The following is a 20,000-nucleotide window of genomic DNA, read 5'->3' as shown; positions in this document are numbered from 1 at the left end:
GTAAGACAGAGAGAGAGAGGGAGAGAGAGAGAGAGAGAGGGAGAGAGAGAGAGAGGGGGAGAGAGGGAGGGGGGAAAAGCAGGAGAGAGAGAGAGAAAGAAAACAGACTGAGGGAGGAGGGTCAGGCCACAGTGTTGTGGCAGTCCGTGCAAAAGTAAAGCCACATACATACACAAACACACACACACAGGCGCACGTGCACACAGACGGACGGGCGCTCTCGCTGACTCTACCACACACTCGCACACAGACCCGCTGAGACCATGGAGCAGTGGGTTTTGTCGCCGGTGGGAGCAGCAGCAGCTGTGAGCGTCGGAATTGGGGACTTGCATGCGTGACGAGCCATGGAGAACAGCATGTTTCTGGGTAAGTGAGAGCACGCTCCCCCTGGGAGCAGTGTCAACGGCCGACCCCCACCATGGTGCACCGCTGGCAGGCTGGAGCTCTGCCTCCGTGCCTCTCATCCGTCCATCCTTCACGCATGCAACTGGAAAGTGTGCAGCTTGGATTTAACCGGGCTTGTTTTACCGCCACCCCCCCTGTCGTGTGTTTATTGGCGGGGGGGGTCCAAACTGAAGGCTGATGCACTATTTAATGGACACCTGAAGCACCGTGGCACGGCAACATGTGGATGGTGGAACTCTCTGCGCAAACGGAGTTCAGTAAGACATGTGATGGGCTGAAGAGAGTTTGTGAGATGTGTTTGCTCACCTGCCGAGTGAACGCTCCTGCACAATGGACAAATATCTGCAAGTAGGGTGGAAAAGCGAGACGAATGATTCGTTTATTCATCTATACAAATTTACTTAATGATAGAATTATTAATCTGTACAAGCATGCTTAATGATAAAAATTATTCATCTGTACAAACATATTTAATGATAGAATTATTCATTTGTATCAGCATTTTGATGATGGGATTATTAACCTGTGCAAATATACGTAATGATAATAATGTAGTGAAGAGAAAATGCATGGTGCATAGTGTACAGTTAGGAAATTGTAGTAGTTTCATGAATATTTGCATGGTTTACTGTGCATGTGCAGTTGTTGCATAAGTGCCCCCTATGGCGTTCTCATAAGTCAAATGAAAAGTTTACTTGCAGATCTTACTAATTCTCCTATGCTGTCTCCCCTCAGGGCAGGAAATGCACACTGAGTTCTGCTTGCGTAAATATGCGCTCATGCTGGGTACGTGTTCATCCAGCCTGGACCAGCGTGCTGGTCTAAAAGCGTGCAATTACCGAGCATGAACAGACTAGCTCAGCAATCAGGCCCAGGGATCAGGCCTGACTCTCAGGTGGAGGTTGGGTGCTGATGGGGGAGGGAGAGTAGGCTGCATGTGGTTTTCTACTGGATGGTAATGGCACATAAACGTAGCTGTGGTTTTTCTCCGATTACGGAACAACACTGACAGGGTTAGCTTAACCTCTGCATGAGCAGGTAAAGTCTATATGGAGTCAAGTGAGCAGTGCAATTTGTCATTCAGAACTGAGGCTGGCATTTGCACATGTGAACGTGCATGGGGAAAATGCGCATTTGCACCCTGCGTTTGGAATTTATGTGCAACAACATTTTTTTTTCTTTACTATTGAAAAGGACAGAAAGAGAGAAAATCCAATTTCACCATTCAGTTACATCGTTACCTAAACTGGCAGCTCACCAGAGCTGTGGAGAAATTAAATATATGTAATTGAATTACATAAATAAAGCCTTTAATAATGCACATGTAAAATAATTCTCAGATTACAGATACTTAGAATTGTAAGGTGTTTACGTATTGTGTTGTAATAAAAATAAATGAAGGTGCCTGTGTATGTCTAAACATTGGGATGTTATGTCAACACAAACTATGGAAACTTCCAGAAATGTTCTCTAAGGGAGGGTAAGCTGAAGAGACACTGGTGACAACAAATGTCACTATCAATAAACACAACATCTCACAGAAATGCTTTTATTAGATGGAAATGATGAATCTTGCATCACTTCCGCCTAATAAAATTCCGGTGAGATGTTCATTTTGCGCACAAGCATAGGACCTTTAAATACAAGTACAGGATCTTTAAATATGAAGTACTTTAAGGTAATGGAGGCAAATAGAAAAATGTAATCAGTGCCATTGTAAAGCAACACTAGAGAAAAAGCCACAGTCAGGGACATAGACTGGCTTTCTCTTCTCCACTCTGTGTGTGTGTGTGTGTGTGTGTGTGTGTGTGTGTCTGTGTGTGTGTGTGTGTGTGTGTGTGTGTGTGTGTGTGTGTGTGTGTGTGTGTGTGTGCGTAAGTTAAAGTGTAAGTGAATGAAAAGAGCAATGATCTTCAGTTCAGGTGAGATGGGGAGTGGGATAGTGAGGTGGATGTGTATTAATTATTAAAGTTCCATCTCTCCATCTTTTGTCCCAGCAGACATAATTTTTTCTTCTTTCAAAACAAGCACAGAATGGAAGAAGGTTTAAGCAAAGGGCAGAAGCTTTAAAGCTTTAAAAGCTTTTTAGGATGATAGGCACATCTGAGCGAAGAGACAGAGACTGCACACACTGCTACAGGCTAACTGGCAAATCCCCCTCTTGCACACACTCTCTCTCTCTCTCTCTCTCTCTCTCTCTCTCTCTCTCTCACACACACACACACACACACACACACACACACACACACACACACACACACACACACAAGCACCCCATGCTGCAAACCACTGTAGTTATTTTGGAGAGCAGAATTATCTTAATGATGAATGCAATGCCAGGGTCCCAGGAGCTGGGAGCTGGATGGAGGTTAGTTTTCCTGAACCACCATTGCAGTGAGTCCTGCTTTGGCATCATCTCATTCTGCAGTGACACTGTGGATTGGCGCCTTTGGGGCACTAAGTGATTATCCCCACCATATTCCAAACAAGACAGAGGAGCCTGAGTGACTTGGATTTGAATTACATTCCACTCTCCTGAGGGCCAGTGCAGTATTGTCCAGTCACTGTCATTTCCAGGCTATGTGGCTAAAGGGTGGGTGGGAGAGATAGTGGCTCCTGAGGGGACAATGGATCTGCGGAGCGGTCCCTACAAACCCCCAAGAATGGAGAACTTTAAAGGAGGACTCAACGCCATCAACCGCAGCAAATAAAAGCCTACGAAGTATACTAGCACTAAACAAACGGCATTATACTAGCCATTTCCTTTCATTGTTAGAGCCATTAGCTAGTTTTGGCGAAGGGTTCTTTTAAGTCTCCCCTCGTGCAGCTCTGTGGTCTGTCATTAAAACACCACCAGACCGCAGGGCGTCTGCCTGGGTTCAAGTGTGCGATTAGGCAACACAGCCCCACAGCACTGGCTGAGCTGTCTCAGCTTCAGAGCCAGACAGAGCAGTTGGTGCCATCACCACCTCAGTCCAAAACCATTTTCTCAAAAGATGTGGAGTGTGTGTTTTGCCATGGCTCGAAAATGAGGCGTGCGTGTGTGTGCGTGCATGTTTGCTTTCAGGGGGTTACCGATTACCTGTTTTCCAACACATTTTTCCAGAGTAAGAGGATACTGCACTTATCCCGAGAAGCATGTCATCAGTGTACAGATTTACAGCACACATAAGATGATTGGACATTTTCCACATTACTTCTCCTTAGTAAAACCACGGTGCTGTAAAAGACACCCCCCCCCCCCCCCCCCCGCTCCCACCCCAGTTCACGCAACGGGCTTGGGATCAAAATCCTCCCACAATAGTGCCGCTTATTCAAAACCTTATCAAAGCTCTGCCATTAAGCTAAACTGGCTCTCGTCCGCTGCGTCAGTATCGTCGTGTTGAAGCGCATTGCTTTTGTCCGGTCGCATCTTCCTTTCCTCGAGCGGCTTCGTACGTGCAAAAGCGATAGTTCGCATGCCGAACTGAGCTCGAGGAGGTGAAGCGGTCTTGGGCTGTTTCTTCCCATCTGCTCGTCTTACAAACGGCTCGCGGCGTTTGGGACGGCGCGCGTTCGAAAGAGCGCCACGTGACGCGTCAGACTGCCGCGGCTGCAGGCGCGTCTGTACTCGCGCCCCGAGCGACGGGCTGCCATAACGAAGCTGTGCTTCGTTATGTTTATGACCCCTTCGTTTTTACTCCACTTTCAAACGCTTTGGCGACTCAAGGCATCCAAAGCGATAGTCTGTTTTTAATTCATCCTAAGCGGGCGTTTGTATAGGATATCTTGGGCCATTAAGTTTTATACTTTGTGTGCTCCGGTTTCTGTTGGGAAAAAAAAAAACACTTTAAAGTGCATTTTGTCTCATGGCAGTAACAAATGGTCCCCTCAGTCTGGTGTGTGTTTGGATACACGAGGTTTTGTAATAGTTTTCGCTGGTTTTAATTCGGCCCGTGTAAATCATCAATCCGACTCGTGATAATAAAAACGGAGAACTGACTTTTGTTTTCGTCTTACTGTTTCCTTCGTCCTGCGTCGTGAGGCTTAATGCACTGCTCTTAATAGCAGTGGAAACGCCAGTCTCAAGGTTGGACTGCATGCGAAATTACGAAATTGGGGTGTTTCTGTGACCAAGCGTATGGTGTGAAAACATTACAATTCGAATGTTCTCTTGAGCCAAAGCAGCCCCTATTCAAAGGTAGAATGGTTCCATATATAGGCTACTAAAACAAACGTGCAAGCATGTGTTGTGACAGGTTTTTTTTTTTATCCATTTCTAGGTTTTCTCCCTTCTATCTCACATTCTTCTCTGATACATGCTGCCATCATCCAACCTCACCCAACCTCAACTCATATCGGCTCGCTTAAAAAAGCTCCAGTTTCTGAGGATTTTCCACTTGATGACATATCGCAAATTAATCTCATTCCTCATTTCTCATGCAACATTTGGCCAATTGTTAGAGTTTTACATCCAAAATCCACAGATCTAGCTTTGACTCTCCCTCCCTCCCTCTCTGTGTAGGTAATGCGTGTCCGAGCGGTTCAGTGCCTGCTGTTGTGCGGGCTCCTCTCCCACCTGTGCAGTCCTCTCTGGGCCTGAAGCAGTTTCTCCCCTTCCCGCTGGATGTCAGCTCCACTCTTAATCTGCTGCCTCGGTTCAACTCTGTGAGTCAGTCGCACATACGCATGCACGCACGCGCACACTCACACACGCATACAAATGCGCACGGACACACAGATGCACATGCATAAATGCACGCTGGTGCACACACATGTATGCACACATACAAATGCATGCATTCATGCATACACACACAAAGATACGCACACACATGCACGCACGCATGCATACACACAGATTTGTGCACATGGGCTGGGGATTTTAATCGCTTTTGGTGTGCGTACCTGTGGTGTTTGGTATAGTTTGTACCATGGCTTTTGCTATGATTGCTATGTGACTGCTGGCAGGTGGACAGTCATGTTTGTGGTGGGGATATCAGCACAGTATAACTTGGTTTGCAGTAAATGGCTGTAAAATCTAGATGGTTGTAGTGATGATGTAAGGACATGCTGGAATACAGCAGTTCTGGTGCTATACCTGGGACAAAAAGAGAACAAGAGAACACAGTTGACCCAAAACCACCAGGGATGGACTTAAGCTAGCAGCTGGCAGTTGGACTTATGAAAATGGTGTCAAGCTAAATGACGTCATGGTGGCTGCCAGCTTGCTTTCACCTTGTTCGTCTTTTGGACAGCTTGAAAGACAGTGACAGGAAGATTGATGGAAAGAAAGGGAGAGAGGGATTGAAGAGGGAGGAGAAGAGCAGAGGAGGGGAGACAGAAGGTCCCACGTGGCATCTAAAGCCATATGACTTTTACTCAAATCAAATCTCTTAGTCGTCCCAAAGAAGGCGGGCATCTTGACCTCTGTCTCAACGATGGTTTCCTTCAGTTGTTGGAGTAAACAGGCCAGGCAGGCCATTTCTTCACGGTCAGCTCTTCCAGAAATTGGCCGAGCTGACGCCATTATCCTGACAGCAGAGCGAAAAATGCTCATTAGCTTTTCCATACCGACAGATGGCCACCTTGCTGGCACACCTTGGCTCACGCTAATGTCTGAACAAGCACGAGCAGCTAGAGGCAGGGTGAAAGGACCACTGCTACCCAGGACCGGCAACTGAAGAATGGACTGTGGTGAAAGCTCAGAGTGTTCCTGCTCGGCGTTCAGAGTGGAGGACAGGATCACTCAAACATGCCTCAGTCAAAACGTGCATGTAGAGAAGAAGGGCATAGCACATTTCTCTCTCTCTCACACACACACACACACACACACACACACACACACACACACACACACACACACACACACACACACAGGAGGTACAGGAACACAGCTGGCAAAATTCACATTAGTTCCAGATCACGCTGACTCTAATCCATATAAAACAGATTTTTCCTCCAATAATCATTAATGCAATGATCAGCTTCCAATGTAAGAAAAATGATCCAGGATTAAGACCCAATAATCTTTCTCTCTCTCTCTCTCTCTCTCTCTGTTTCTCTATCTCCTGCCTTTCTCTCACAGATGTTCTAGGGTTCTCCATTTTTCTTTTCTTCACATTCTTCTGTCTTCTCTCTCTCAAGTCTCACCCTCTCTGCCAGTCTCTCCACACCCTGTACATTAAATCTGCTACCACAGCTCCCATGGGTTTCATGTATCAGGGTCAACTTCAGCTTTACCAGATGCAGAGAGAGAGAGTTCTGCTCTGGTGTCTTTAGTGTATTAGAGTGCGTGTTAGTGGGTGGGAGAGAAAGTGTGTGTGTGTGTGTGTGTGTGTGTGTGTGTGTGTGTGTGTGTGTGTGTGTGCGTGTGCGCGCGTGTGTGTGTGTGTGTGTGCGTGCGTGTATGTGTGTGTGTGTGTGTGTGTGTGTGTGTGTGCGTGTGTTTATGTTCTAGGAAAACACTGAGGTCAGATTCACTGCATGATCTCAGAGGCATTCTAAACATTCCTCATCATTATAAATTATAAAGAAACAGAGGAGTCCTATGGAATATGACAGATGTGATTATCCGACTTTCACATGTACGATGTTATAGAGCTGGGCGCTATAGATATTTTTCACACACTTCACAGCTGTTTTGGGTGTTGGCCATAATGTGTTGGCATGGCAACAAACCTCAACATTTTCATGAGTGCAAAAGCAGGTCAGTTAGACCATTTCAAGCAGTTTGGTGGGAACCACAAAGCTTCAGTCAGCACCGGAGATATCTTATATCCAAATAATCTCCCCATAAAGCGTTCCAAAAGTGTGACACTGTTCCATTCCTGGCCCAGCGCCACTCTGATGTGGAAACGTCACATGATTGATCCCGCTTCAGCGAGCCCTGGCGGTGCTGCTGGTATTTTCAGGCCACACAGAATCGCAGGGAAATTAGAGCCAGCGGAGGAGAAAGGAGAGGATGAGGAGGTGATCCCCAGCTCAGACAGGCAGGACACCAGGCAGATTAGCTGCGCGTTTCTCAGGCCCACGGCTGGATCTTGTACATCATCCATCTCGCCGGCGCCCTGGAGCAAGGAACCGCTGAGGGCCGCTGAGAAGCAATGATGTCTGAAGCAGAGGCTGAAGGAAGGGTGGAGGCCGACTATGTGCTGAGGGTGGAGGGAAGGACCCGCCGCCGTAGAGGAGATGGGGTAAATGCAGGTGAACTGGAGACAGAGAGCGAAGGAGGTCGCGCGCTTTTCAGTTAAGGCTTTTTCTCCCCTCCCACCCCGTCTGCCCCCGTCTACCATTTATTTTGCCTGAAGCCTACATTTGTCTTTCTGAAGCAATACAAACTCTATTTCCCCTGTAGAGCAATCAGCATCGGGGCTATCGATTTCTCGCCCTGCTGCTCGCTGGAAAATTGCTCTGGAGTGGAACGGCGGGAGGGATGGGCTGGCCTCCGTGCCGAATGCCTCGGGCCTCGCCTGTCCCTCTGCCGACTGGCCGGTGGTTGGCCGGCTTGTATATAAACACACCATGTGCTGTTGGTTATTGTGTTTGCATTAGGAATTAAAATATAAGATATGAGTGTTAGAGACAACTTGAATGTGGGTGTGTACATCTCACCGTACAAGTTCTGTTTGTGAGGTATTAATGATCTGTTCACCTTACAATGACTTACAAATCTTTGGACTCCGCAGACAATGCTAGAGTCCTGAACCTCTCCTCAGCAGAGCTCACGGCTGCTGCTCTCCATGGAGGCGTGGCTGCTGCTCTCCATGGAGGAGTGGCTTCTGCTCTCCATGGAGGAGTGGCTTCTGCTCTTCATGGAGGCGTGGCCAGCACCATTCTAGTGCTTCCTCACGCATGCCTCCCCCTATTTATACCCAGGACAATGTTTCATCTTCTGGGCATCATTTAGTGTTCTTACAAAAGTGTGTGTGCATGTGTGTGCATGTGTGTGTGTGTGTTTGTGTGTTTGTGCACATGTGTGCCAGTTACCTTCTCCTGATGGAATGCACATCCAATGCCCCAGAGCAATTTTTTCTTACATGCCTGCATTGTGCCTGTAGGTCTGTGCGGCAGACTCCTGATACATACTGACTCTTAATTAAAACCTTTTGCGTGCTGTAAATACAGAATTAGAAGAAGGGAAACTATATCTCAAACTGAAAGGCTGCGCACTGGCTAAACTGAAATCTCCAGTCACTTCCAAGCTTTCCACTGGCCGTGTCCATGCATGTGTAGAGATGGCTATGATTCATGTTGGAGAATTGTTTTCACTACACCGAGAACATTAATTAAAGGGAAGGCATGAGCTGCTGCCAGGCAACGTCAGCGGCTTTGCTCTGCGGCCCGTGTTGAACGCAAGAATCACAACGAAACTCTGCACCTGTGAGGCCCCAAAAATACACGCAGGCTTACGAGGAGGGCGTCGCAGTGCGAAAAGGCAGGCTAAGGTCGGGCGCTAATGCCCGCCATGCTCACCTCTTCATCCTTATTCTCCCCTTCACACTTGGGTGCTCATGACCTACACGCCAGGCCTATATATACATATATATGCTCGTAACAAATGGGAAGTTACACAAACATTGCAGCAAGGGTTTCACTTCATGCTCAGAGTCTGCCCGCTCATGAGCAGGTGACGTCTCTGACTGTTGGTTTCTCATCACACAAAGATCAATCGCACTCAATGGACATCAAAGGCTGTGGCTCCAGAAGATGAACAGCCTCATCTGTGACCTTACGGCACTCATTACACAATTCCCTGGCTTATCCCGCTCACGTGTACCCGAGCGATTTTTCATTTCGCAACGGAATTCTGGGGGAAATGGTCAGAAAGAAGCAGTGGTAAGAAAACAGAAATACTGAACTGAAAAAAATAAATACTTAGCTGAAAAAATAAATACTTCGTTGAAAGCTAATACATGTGCAGTGCCTTGCACTTCACCAAAAAAATAGCAACAGGGAAAAATGACTTGAGGTGTAAGTGCTGCGCGATGAAATGACTTTAGCGGTCCCTGCTATCTCTCATTGACTGTGAGCCACTGTAGCACTTCTGTTCCTGTAAAGCTGCAGTACAGCATTGTTGTGTGTTTGTGTATTTAACAACAACCCAGTTCTCTGGGCTGTGTGGGCACTGGGATGATGAGGTTAGTAATTATGAAGTGCACGAGCTCAGTGAAAGCTGCTTCACAGAGAGCGGATTTATATGGCAAGGTTGCATAGCTTTGCTGAGTGCAAGTGGATATAATACACCTTTACGGACTGGATTACAGAGGCAGCTCCTTAGCCCTGTTGCTGTGTCATAAATATACCGTAAATGTAAAGTATTACGCCGAGATTGGCTGGGTGACATCATCCACTAGCTTCCGACTGGTACATTTGCGCTGCACATGTGAAACAGCCGAATCAGGGAATGGAAGACTTTTGTACTGCTACAGGCCATCAGCTGGACTACAGCTGCTAAAACCATCACAAGCCTCCAGGTGGGGAGGCTCTGCCAATCAGCTGCAGTTACTGTAAGCACTGAGGATGGACTGGGAAAATAGCCTAGAGGTGCTATAGATGTTCTCATGGACGGTTATTAGTAGGACCTGATTTAGCTGAGAAGGGGGATAGTTAGCGTTCCCCAGTGCTTGGACCGGGAGAGGGTCAGCAGTGTATACAGAGAGAGGGATAGGGCAGGGGGGATGAGAGAGAGTCAAATGGGGTGTGTGTGTGTGTGAGTGTGTGTGTGTGTGTGTGTGTGTGTGTGTGTGTGTGTGTGTGTGTGTGTGTGTGTGTGTGTGTGCCCATGCTGACTGTAATGAGAAAGGCTGCTGGGGCAATAGCACAGCATGGGGTATCTGTGCATGTGTGTGTGTGTGTGTGTGGGTATGTGACTATGTGTGGGTGGGGGGCAGGAAGGAGACATGAAGAGAGTGGTCGAGCATCTCAATCGGACCACCACTGAGATGCCCGTTTACCCATCAGCCCCGGGTTCTGGTACTTGATCCTCAGCGGGTTATACAGAAAAGAGAGTGTTCTGTTTACCCTGCAGCTCTGAACAGTCACTCTCCCAGCACACACACACACACACACACACACACACACACACACACACACACACACACACACACATGCACACACACGCACACAAACACCTACTTTAGACAAACCTACAGTTTGCAATATCTGGATATCACTGAGTTATGAAACCAGAATATCTAATCACAGAAGAGCTACAGACTTTTTTTCTGTTTGTGTCAGAGCTGACAGGTCCGAGCCACCTAATGATCCATCTAGAGAGCTGTTTATCTTACACTCTCCTTGCCTCTGCCTCTTCTCCCTCACACACACACAAACACACACACACACACACGGACCAACTCCATCTGCGTCGGGATAGTTGTTATCTATAGTTTAATGCACTGACATGCAATGGCATTCTAAACAGACCAGGACTCCCACTGCTAAAATGACCTGACTGTGTGGGAGTGCTGTGTGCGTGTGTATATACATGTATATAAACATGTATGTCATTGGACCAACATCTGTGTAAACCCGCTGACAGCTTATGGGATCTGCACCATGGATCCGAATTGCAAATTTCGGTGGTTAAAATCAATAGTCTTGCTGATTTCATCTCATGCAACTGGGCTTGATAATTGGACAAAACATAGGGGCCAGTATTACTTCTGACAGGTCATTTATCCCACTTTAGTTAATAGTAAGTGTGCTTGGTGTCGGCCACTGATGGATTCAGTGGGGTGCAGTGTATGTTTACTCTTCTATTCTAAAAAAACCCCAAACTTTTTGGCCAATAAAAGAACTTTTTTGACAATAAAGGATTGAGTGTCTCCCAGATATGTTTGTTTTGTTCTATTTAAAACCTAATATTTAAAGTAAATGAGCATCAGTCCAATATACCTGTGCAGTTACCAGCTACTATAGAATGTATTCAGTTACCGTAGAATGCGTCCCCTTCAGTGGTTATAGCTGCCTTGTCACGCATTTATTAAATATGCTCCGCCCAGTGTCATTCCTGTCAGTTTCCTGTCCACATCTTGTCTGGCTCCTGTCATCCCTTCTCGCTGCGGATGGCATCGTGGGATGCGCGCTGAACTTTCTGACGGCGTCTGTCAGCTCCAATCCGTTGCATCACGTTATGTTTGTAACTGTCTCAGGACAGTGCCTCTCTGACAGAATGGGAAACACCAGCATTGCTTGATCAAGTGAGAGACAATAAGAATTTTCTTAAGTAGGAGACAGAGACAGTCCCACAGTGCAATGTGTGTGTGTGTGTGTGTAGGGGGGTTGGAAGGTGGGGCAGACAGTGCCGTTGACACTGTATAAAGACACAGCATGTTAGCATCTGTCCACAGTCTGGTGGCTGGCTGGTTTTTGAACCAGCTGGAGGAGAACGTGCAGGTGAATTTGAAAGGGAATGACGGGGAAATGCCGCTCGCTTCAGTGAGGAATGAAATTCACCACGCAGCTGTTAGTGTGAGATGCAGGACAGACACCGGGAGAGTTTGTTAGGGAACTTCGGCATGGTGGTAAGGAAAATGTGGGCCTGGTTGAACTTTAGTGCGAAGTGGCGCCCAGTGGTCTGAAGGAAGGGAGGCTGTCAGCAAGCAGGTCTTCTATGTCTATGTTCAGCAAAGCTTCGTGCTCTGAAGACGTACCAGTTTGGAGAAACTGAATGGGTTGAGAAGCTGTATTTTAAAATGAGCCTCTGCTCACACCGAATTAAAAACATGACACTATATCAAGTTTTGTACGGAAGAATTATTGACTCTGTCCACTTCACTTGTCTACATAAACATTTTCAATGAGAGTCAATAGTCAGAAACTGATCTTACATCAACACTCTTGCATCTCTGGGAAAACCTGAAGCATGTATGCTAGTGTTTGAGAAACACTCAGTAACCAGGCAGTGCTTTTTTAGTGCAAGTGGGTAAGAAAAAACCCAGATGGTCCCAGTAGAGTGTTGTGTTGTGGATGTGTGTTTGGGGTTAAGCCCAGGGCGGACATGGAGCGATGTGTTCGTCTGCCTGGCCACGCTGTTTATTTTCCTTTGCCTAAAGGTGATGGCAATTCCAGCAGGAGATAGCATTCACTCACAGAGTGCTATTGCGTGCATGTTTAGCGACAGGTCATCTTGCTCTCCTCCTCACAGATGTGTGTGTGTGTGTGTGTGTGTGTGTGTGTGTGTGTGTGTGTGTGTGTGTGTGTGTGTGTGTGTGTGTGTGTGTGTGTGTGTGTGTGTGTGTGTGTATCTTTCTCTCTCTCGATCCATCCCAGCCCTTTCTGTCTATCTATTTCTCTAGTGAAATTATCCAAGTTTCCTCATGGTCTATGAAACACACACACAGATTTGTGCATATCTGTCTTTTAGAGCTTGACAGGAGATTTATGCATTAATTTATGCATTATATTATGTAACTTTTTTTTTACAGTCTATGTCCAGAAAGAGCTCACTTCAGTGAGGTCCGTACTGCTGCAACACAACTGAGGTTACACCCTAAATTATAAAATTATTAATTACCTAAAAGATTAATTCTTTTTACCCCACTCTGATGATAGCAAGTAACACATTCCACTAAGGCCTTATGTGTCTTCAAAATGGTAGTGAAATAAATGGAGTGTCTTGCAGGTGTCAAATACTGTCCGCAGCTGGGTGACTCTGGCGATCTGTTAATAACGTGTGATTTTTCCCATCATGGAATGCTGTCAAACGTCTGTCCCGCTGCCGGCAGCAGCAGATAGGATTGCTGTCTGTGTGAGAGTAGGAAGGGACAGGCATAAGGACGGAGTGGCTGCTTCCTGAATCACAGCCAGGAGGCAGACAGAACGTTCCTCCTAGCCAGACGTTTGAGAACGTCGTGGAGTGTAAGAGCAGGGAATGACAGGGGAGCAGGGACGGCCCCGCTGTTTCGTCTCGCTCGGCGAAAGTTTATTGGCGTGAACAGGCACCCGCAGAGAATTTCAGTTTCCCATTAAAACCAAACGGCTCTCGCTGTCTGCCCGGGCACATTATGCACTCTGGATGAGACATGATCCGAAACGACTAACCATTACTTATGCAATGGAATATGCGTGCCGCACATGATGATATTTTATTACATATATTACATACTTAAGTAGCATATGCAAGACATGCAAGAAAGCGTAGACGTTAGAAGGTTCAAGTTGTTACTAATTTCAATTGTTTTTGATGCACACAAACGCATGTGCATTTATATATGCATGTTCATACATATGCATATGTGTGTGTGTGTGTGTGTGTGTGTGTGTGTGTGTGTGTGTGTGTGTGTGTGTGTGTGTGTGTGTGTGTGTGTGTGTGAGACACGAATATGCAGTTTGTGCTCCTGGGTGTCATGGTGATTGCGGGTGATGGGATTGGGAACCACAAGCAGTTTTTCTCAGCTAACCCCGGAGCCCTTATCACTCTGCTGGAGGACTATCTGCCGCTGTGATGTTAATTAGACTGCCCACTCTCTCTCCCTCTCTGTCTGTTTTTCTCTGTCTCTTCTTCTGCCTCTCTGTCTCCCCTGCTCCCTTTGCAGATGGACCCAGTTCAGAAGGCTGTTCTACATCACACGCTTGGCATTCCGGTCTCCTCTAAAAAGAAACACGTCTCCTGCACCGTGTGCCAGCTGCGATTTAATTCCCAGGTGAGAGAGGCCGATTGTGCTGCATGTGCCATCAGAAGTGACCCTGCGGCCCCTCGCAGATACAGCCTGATTCACATAGAGAAAAGTGCTCCGATTTGGCACATAATAACATGCTTATGAATTATGAATCAAAAGCACTCAGCAATCTACGCATGTCAAAAATGCTTATCCAACACCCCGAACGCAGATTTGCTTGAAAGTAGGTGGAAAACTTCATTTTACTTTAAATGTTGTGCTTCTCGTATTTGCATAGCACGAGTTAAAAACCCAGCTGTACCAGACAGGGTTGTCCTTCTGAGGACAGCCCACTGGCCATGGCCACACCCACTGACATGCAAAGGACCCACGTTCCTGCTGGGAGCAATGGAAAGACCACTCCCTTTCCTGTTGCCAAACAAAGAGCTACACGAGAGAATGACACATTTATTGCTGTCCTCCCAGGATGCTGATGAAATGTCTCATAATAGAGGGAAGACCACATCTTCGAAGAGGCATGTGGGGTCATGACTTTAAGAGATCACTACCGGGGTTGCCACGCATGCAGCATGGGTGTGCACGCACAAAATGCGATGGAGTTAGCCCCGCCTCTCCATGCTCTTTTCAAAGAAGGCTTCACCAAAGAAGGCCAAACCACTGGGAATAAATCCGTGACACAGTGCAGATGTATTCAGCCTCCGCAAAGGCTGGGGCACATTTGCGCCATCGTGCTTCCCCGCTACACTCTTTAATTCATGAGAACTTCCTCTCGCCCCGAATGGCTTAACGTGGGGGGTCTTTAATGCAAAGTACTTTACATTAAAAAACACAGCTTGCGCCGTAGCCCTCCATTAGGGTGGTTATCTATTCCGACCCAGCAGGACGTCACATTCGTGCCACGGCAGAGCCGTGTCCCTGTCAAAGACGGCCAGTTTCCCTCGCCGACCGCACACCACACGCCTGCTCTCGCACGAAGCAGCTGGCAAGCTCGGTCAGGGGACCGAAGGGAGGGCTGTTATAGAGGCCGCGTTAAATGAAGAGATAAACAAAAAGAACACTTCACTTCAGGGGCAGACGCAGTGGATGGTTCTGGAAATTAAAACAGGTTTTCAGACTTCAGAGACTGATGAGTAAGCCGCTAACTTTACTCATCAGGTATACATCTTAAACAACACGGTGCTCGGCAGCGTGATGTAACTGCAAAGGGTTGCAGCTCTGAGTTTCTCATCTGACTGACTGATTTAACGGAGACCTGTTGCTGGTGCACACCCTACTTAAAGATGCCAAAGAGAAATATTCCATCCCTGCATCAATCACCACCACATCAGTCTGAGACAAGCACTCAGGACAGTTCTTCCATATCAGGCCTTTAATGAAAGATTGATTGCCGCACACATTGCGCAAAATACTCATCTGTATCATACCTCTTGCGATGCTTTTCTCTGTCTTTGCAGCTGAAGTGCCTTGAATAGATGGAGGAAGACATATAACATCACATGAATCCCCACGCCGCCGCCATTTTCATGACAATATGCCCCTCTAATGATGCGCTACTTACCAACCCAAATGAAATAAATCTGCCTGATCACTGTCTGCAACATCAATCATTTCCATCTCTATAATCATGAGAGGACAGAACATTTTTCATAGCGCCACTGGCTTACTGCTGTTAATTTCACACTTCAAATTTTTATATTTGTTCTTCTTTGTTCTGAGGCAGAAAGACAAATGATCTTGAAGGTGTAGTGTTTAAGTTGTACAGTGTAGGGCAGAGGTTGGCATACTTGATTTGGGGGTGGGCTACTTGGACCCCTTAGACAAAGAACTCTACAATGTGTGCACAATTTTTAGGCAAGAGAGTATTTTGATCATAGCATCATTTTTATGCATATTTTACAACTCCAAGCTGTATAAACTCTGTATTAAATGATGTGTATTGATGTAATGAGGGAGGGTGTGGCCTAAGGAGATCAACACTCTATATCAAGATGTGCATAATTATTAGGCAGCTTCTCTTCCTCAGGCAAAATGGCCCAAGAAAGAGATTTAACTGACTCTGAAAAGTCAAAAATTGTAAAAGGCTTTTCAAGGGGATGTAGTACTCTTAAAACTGGGGTGTGATCACATAACCATCAACCAATGTTTTGTTGTAAATAGTTAACAGGGTCGCAAGAAATGTGTTTAGAAAAAAAAGATGCAAATTAACTGCCAAAGATTTAAGAAGAGTCAAACATGAAGCGATCAGGAACCAATTATCCTCCAGTGCTGTCATATTCCAGAAGTGCAACCTACTTGGAGTGCCCAGAAGTACAAAGTGTTCAGTACTCAGAGACATGGCCAAGGTAGGGAAGGCTGAAATCCAACTAGCACTGAACAAGACACATAAGGTGAAACGTCAAGACCGGGCCAAGAAATATCTGTAGACAGATTTTTCAAAGGTTTTATGGACTGATAAGACGATAGTAACTCTTGATGGACCAGATGGATGGGCCTGTGGCTGGATCAGTAACGGGCACAGAGCTCCACTTCAACTCAGACGCCAGCAAGGTGGAGGTGGGGTACTGCTACAGGCTGGTATTATTAAAGATAAGCTAGTTGGACATTTTTGGGTTGAAAATGGACTCAAAATCAACTCCCAAACCTACTGCCAGTTTTTACAAGACACATTCTTCAAGCGGTGATACAGGAAAATGTCTGCATCAAGACCATGATCTTTATGCAGGACAATGCTCCAACACATATATCGAAGTACTCCACTGCGTGGCTAGCCAGTAAAGGCCTTAAAGATGAAAAAATAATGACATGGCCCCCTTCCTCACCTGACCTAAACCCTATTGAGAACTTGTGGGCCCTTCTTAAATGGGAGATTTACGGTGAAGGAAAACAGTGCAGCTCTCTGAACAGTGTCTGGGAGGCTGTGGTTGCTGCTGCACAAAAAGTTGATTGCCAACAGATTGAGAAACAGACAGACACCGTGAATGGGAGGCTTATGGCTGTTATTGAAAAGAAAGGTGGCTATAACGGTCAGTGCTTTTTTTTCTTTCTTTTTTTTGAAACGTCAGAAAGGTTTATAAATTTTGAGTTTTGTTTATTATTCTCTTTAACAGATGAAAATAAACAAGTGAGCTGGGAAAATTTCCATTTTTCATTTAGTTGCATATTAATTCTGCACTCTAATAGTTGCCCAATAATTATGTACAAATAGATATTCTCCAAAAGCTCACTTTTACTTTCTTTAATATTCAGGTTTGGGGTTTATTAACATTTTGGATTGACAGAGAGCACTGCAGATGTTCAATAATAAAATTAATCCTCAAAAATACGACTTGCCTAATAATTGTACACACAGTGTAAACAACTCAACCAGGAACGTGTTCTCAAGACGTAAAGGGTATTTCACACAACAGGGTTACTGTGTTATCTGAATAACTGCACTGAGTAAAAAAACAGAATGTCACTGGTTACTGAGGTCCATATATGTAGAAATACAATTACAATATAGGGTTTTTGTCCTTATCTCGAAGCCCTATTAAAAATCTGTGTTTAATAGGAGATCAAGAGGGAAATAAATGAGCTTGTGTGTATATGTGTGTGTGTTTTTGGCTCCTGATGTCAATCATAGATGTTGAGCTCTGTTCACATACCTGCCTCTGCTTGTCAGTGCGCGGATGGCAGATTTATTTATTCTACGAGGCATTCTGGTGCCTCCCGACAGCTCCTCTACCGCGCTGCAGGCAATGTCAGCCGGTCGGCCGGGGCTGCACGGTGCAGTAAACGAGCTGCTCAAAGTCTCTGCATATGGTCCTGTCCAAGTGAGTCATAATACAGCTGCTTTGAAGGTGAATTCAGATGTCACTTGGTGTTGGAAGCCCAGGACAGCGGCCCTGCATTATTAATGGTCCTGGGTTCTTGCCGTGTAGACAGGCCCAGGAGCTGGTGTATTTATGCCAGGGTTTCTAACCTAGAGCAGTGAGAACAGCTTCCCCTTTTCCCCTTTGCAATTCTTTTTTGTTTCTAATGCTTACTTGAAACGAGTTGCCAATTACCTGAATATCACTGGCACAGTTTTGGGGAGATTTACAAGTTTGAGTGGCTTGCTGAAAAGCCAGGGCTGCTAGTCTGGTCAGGCTGCTTGTGAGGTGAGACATAATGACATAGAAGAGTCTGGGAAGTGTTCCCATCATCTATGCCCTGCCCAGACAGATGGGCACAGTCTGCATGACCTGGTCCTGCAAGAGGCAATCGCACCGCATGCCTCCAGCCGAAGCTCCGTCAGTTCGCTTGCCGCTCCAAGCCTCTCTGCTCCAGAATGATGTGACTCATGCTTGCTTCTGATTGGCCTCACTCTCTCTCTCTCTCTCTCTCTCTCTCTCTCTCTCTCTCTCTCTCTCTCTCTCTCTCTCTCTCTCTCTCTCTCTTTCTCTCTCTCTCCCTGTGACTTGGCCCACTGTCTCTTCCCTTCACAGAGCCAAGCACTGTCCCATTACAAAGGTACCAAGCACGCCAAGAAGCTCAAATCCCTGGATACGCCCAAGTCCAAGGCAAAGAGCTCTGTGGTGGCAAAGGAGACTACCAGCAAGTGGCCAGGCTCTGCGGCCAGGGACGCCACCACCGCCAAGGAGCCCCCCAAGAGCCTCCGTCCCACTGCCCCCCCACAGCCAGGCACGGACAGGGAAGGTATGAGCAGCCTCTGCCTCACTGCAGTGAGTCTTAGTTCTCTGCATCTGCAGTTGTATTCGGGACTCTTTAGGCAGCAGGGGATGGAGGGAACTTGTTCTAATGTGCATTACGTTGCTCCTGCTGAGAGGATTTTTCCTCCTTCTGGTATCAGGAGAATCCCTGTCTCTCTCTCTCCTCAAACAGGAAACCTAGTCTCAAATCCAGCTTCATGAGCGTAATTTGTGTGACTGGCTGAACTGTTTCTTGCATTAAGATCGGGAACGTTCATCACAGTAAAGGTCGGCAGATAAAATCTTTTTAGGTTCTGCCTGGAAGCTCCACGTAACCCAGCTCATTTTGGGTTGGCAGGGAGAATGATATAGTGCTCGTAGGAGACGGATCTTACTGACCACACTGCTCAGTTAACGTGTTGCATAAACACATCTTTCAGGGCGAAGACACCATAGAAACATCTCTCCATCACCAAGAAGCCTTTAATGTAGCTTTGAAGATTGCGCTCCAAACAGGCTTGGTGTACTCGTGGGGGTTTTCGTGATTCAGGGGCTGGAGATTTGCCCTGCTGGAGCACAGCTTGATCATGCTAAGATCTCTAAGACTCCAGGCATAAGCACCCAGCACATGTTTGGAACATCTGTCGTTTATCATGTTTTGGGGGGGGTGGGTTTGTTGTGGGGTGTTTTTTTTTTTTTTATTTGCCTGCACGGGCTTGTGAAGTCTGGCTCATTCTTTGAGAATGTCTGTTTCTGCACAAACACCTGCAACAATTTGATGGAGGGTTTTATGGGAGAGGCGTCAGCCCGATGTTCTTGGCTTCGCGTGGACCCCGGACTCCACGCTCTTAAATTACCCTTACCTTTGAGTTAACAACGTCCTGCTTGTCGGAGCTTGAGGGCAGTGTAAAAGGTTTTAGTCTTTCAAACGAAGTCTTGAAAAAGAAAGCGATAAATGCAAAGATGTGGACCATCACTTTGAGAGCCCCAGGTTCCTCTACATCTTCAAAAGGCTGTGCTTCTGTAAGAATTCGTTCTTCCAATGCGCAAGTGTAATTAAAATGCCGAGCACAAGTCTCTTGGCAACGGCAGCCGAGCCGGCGTGCTTATCACCGGCACAAATCGGGCACGGCTCGTTCCCGTTATTAAGGACTCAAAATAAAAGAGGTCACGGCTGCTCAAAAGAGCATCAGGTACGCAGCCGAGTGCAGCTGGCGGGGAGAAAGCAGATTTATCTAACGCCAGATGACATGGAGGCTGTCACCATTGGGCCTCTGCTCTCCCACTCTCAGCCGTCGGCGGTGCACTCCGCGTGCGCGGG

General features: G+C 46.6%; 1 protein-coding gene across 3 annotated transcripts in view; it reads left to right on the top strand.

Moving 5' to 3' along the window:
* The first annotated feature begins 104 nt into the window (after positions 1-104).
* The window catches only part of znf385d (zinc finger protein 385D), a 26,979-nt gene continuing 7,083 nt past the window's right edge, over positions 105-20,000 (top strand). For all 3 annotated transcript variants that reach the window (XM_027012265.2, XM_027012264.2, XM_027012263.2), the window contains exons 1-4: positions 105-366; positions 4,910-5,052; positions 13,926-14,033; positions 18,476-18,686. In XM_027012265.2, coding sequence (XP_026868066.2) covers positions 345-366; positions 4,910-5,052; positions 13,926-14,033; positions 18,476-18,686 — 484 coding nt within the window. In that variant the 5' untranslated portion in view covers positions 105-344. The remainder of the gene's footprint in view (positions 367-4,909; positions 5,053-13,925; positions 14,034-18,475; positions 18,687-20,000) is intronic.

This window comes from Electrophorus electricus, chromosome 5, assembly GCF_013358815.1.
Source record: "Electrophorus electricus isolate fEleEle1 chromosome 5, fEleEle1.pri, whole genome shotgun sequence".
NCBI classification, from domain to species: domain Eukaryota; kingdom Metazoa; phylum Chordata; class Actinopteri; order Gymnotiformes; family Gymnotidae; genus Electrophorus; species Electrophorus electricus.
The sequence above is the reverse complement of the archived record's forward strand: the minus strand, read 5'-3'. Positions and strand labels throughout refer to the sequence as shown.